Source organism: Tupaia chinensis, unplaced genomic scaffold (assembly GCF_000334495.1).
Source record: "Tupaia chinensis unplaced genomic scaffold, TupChi_1.0 Scaffold145940_1, whole genome shotgun sequence".
Taxonomy (NCBI): Eukaryota; Metazoa; Chordata; class Mammalia; order Scandentia; family Tupaiidae; genus Tupaia; species Tupaia belangeri.
The window spans coordinates 1-1,684 of record NW_006205798.1 but is presented as its reverse complement, the minus strand read 5'-3'; the positions used below and the strand labels follow the sequence as shown (position 1 = coordinate 1,684).

Below are 1,684 nucleotides of genomic sequence, written 5' to 3'. Positions count from 1 at the left end.
GTGGTATGAGTCCTGAACCTGCCAGCTTGAGGGACACGCTGGGCACATGCATGTGCATGCCCAAAATCAGGAGAGGAGTGTGGTGGAGAAGAATTGCAGTGTGGTCACCCCCCCTTAGGGATGCTTTCTCATTTTTTCTTTCTGTTTCCTTCTTTGTCTCTCTAGGCCTCTGGTGAGTGCCTGAGCCCGGCAGAAAATTAAAAAAATAGATTTTCTACTTAATATTTATAGACTCCTAGGTTTTTCTGTAATAACATTGGCTATAATAAGTATTATCATTAGTATGAAATGTTACTTTTAACAAAAAATTAAGATAAATTTTGGACTGACTCCATGGCATAGCAATAATTAACTATCAAGGGACGTTGGGTCTCACATGGTAACAAGAGTTCTAATCCTTGGCCTGGTTGCTAGCAACACGCTGGGATGTGCCATTGTCCAAAAGTTGATTGACTGAGGGACAGGAGGAAGGAGGAAGGACAGGAGGAAGGGGATCGCTGCATGTTCAGACCCTGTGGACGGCGTTCACCTCAGTTTTACAAATTAAGATACATAGACTGTATCATGAATAAAGACAATTTTTTACAAGGAAAAGATAAATATTAAAATTAGCTTGGTCAACTGGAGAGAGAGCCCTCACCTGGGGAGATGTGTGTGCCCTTCTGGTGGGCAGAGACCTTGAGCGTATGGCTTCTGCTGACCGCAGGCTGCTCGTCATGCTCCACCTGGCAGGTGAGTACCACGCCCTCCCTGTGGGCAGACGAGTTCACCAGGAGCCAGCTGGTCAGGTTATAGGTCCCATCCTTGTTCTCTGTGAGGGTGGAGGCTGTTTCTGTTCTGGACACCTTTCCATTCTCCAGCCAGGTCAGCTGTAGGCTCTGGGGGTAGAACTTCTCCACATGGCAGGTAACATTCACCTGGTTCCCTGCCACCATCATGGGGTGCTGGGTGACCTCCATGGTGGGCGGAACTGAAAAGGCACGGGACAGAGCTCTGACCTCACGGCACAGACGCACGACAGGGAAGGGGCTCCATAACTCGGCTCCCACCATCACAGCCAGGGCGCCACCCAGGACAGGGCCAGGCATGCAGCTGATGCGCAGACCCTGAGGGGATTCCTTGATTGTGAAGAAGATCACTGAGCACGATGCCCAGCACACAGTAGGTGCTCAAGGACTGCTAGCTCCTATTAGGGTAATACTGAAGTCAATGGTCACAACCCCTGGCATGCAGGTGGAACAAAATAACTGCAATAAAATAAAGGAAACTAAGCACCAGTAGTGCTCTCTAACTGCAGGTCTTACTGGTAAAATAAAGGAAGCTGCTAGCAAGGGTCTTGGCCCATGGGATGAAAATGAGGGTAACAGTGGCACATCTAGGGGCATGGCGGGTGGCAGGGCTGTAGGAAGGAGATTCCAGGTTATTCAGCCCTGGAGTAAAAGCCAGGGGGGAGCAGGATGGCCGCCAGGGTGGGCTGGGGCTGGGTTGAGGGTCATCTACCTCGGATGGTCTCAGACAAGTTGGTGGTCCCACGGAGAGGCGGGCCCCCCTGCAGGGTGACATGGGCCACCTCGCAGATGATCTGAGAGTGAACGTCCCCAGGGGCCAGCACCACACTGGCTGTGCTGGAGATGCTATAGGAGATGCTTTCTTCTGCGGGGTCCACGGTGGTCTGGACGTCTGA

General features: G+C 51.4%; 1 protein-coding gene across 1 annotated transcript; it reads right to left on the bottom strand.

Annotated features, from left to right (window-relative positions):
• Positions 1-329: 329 nt before the first annotated feature.
• LOC102502113 (signal-regulatory protein beta-1-like) lies at positions 330-1,681 on the bottom strand (the record flags this gene model as incomplete). Its single annotated transcript, XM_027768355.1, has 2 exons — positions 330-970; positions 1,501-1,681. Coding segments are annotated over 2 exons (534 nt in total), but the record flags the coding sequence as incomplete, so codon positions are not given.
• Positions 1,682-1,684: the final 3 nt, after the last annotated feature.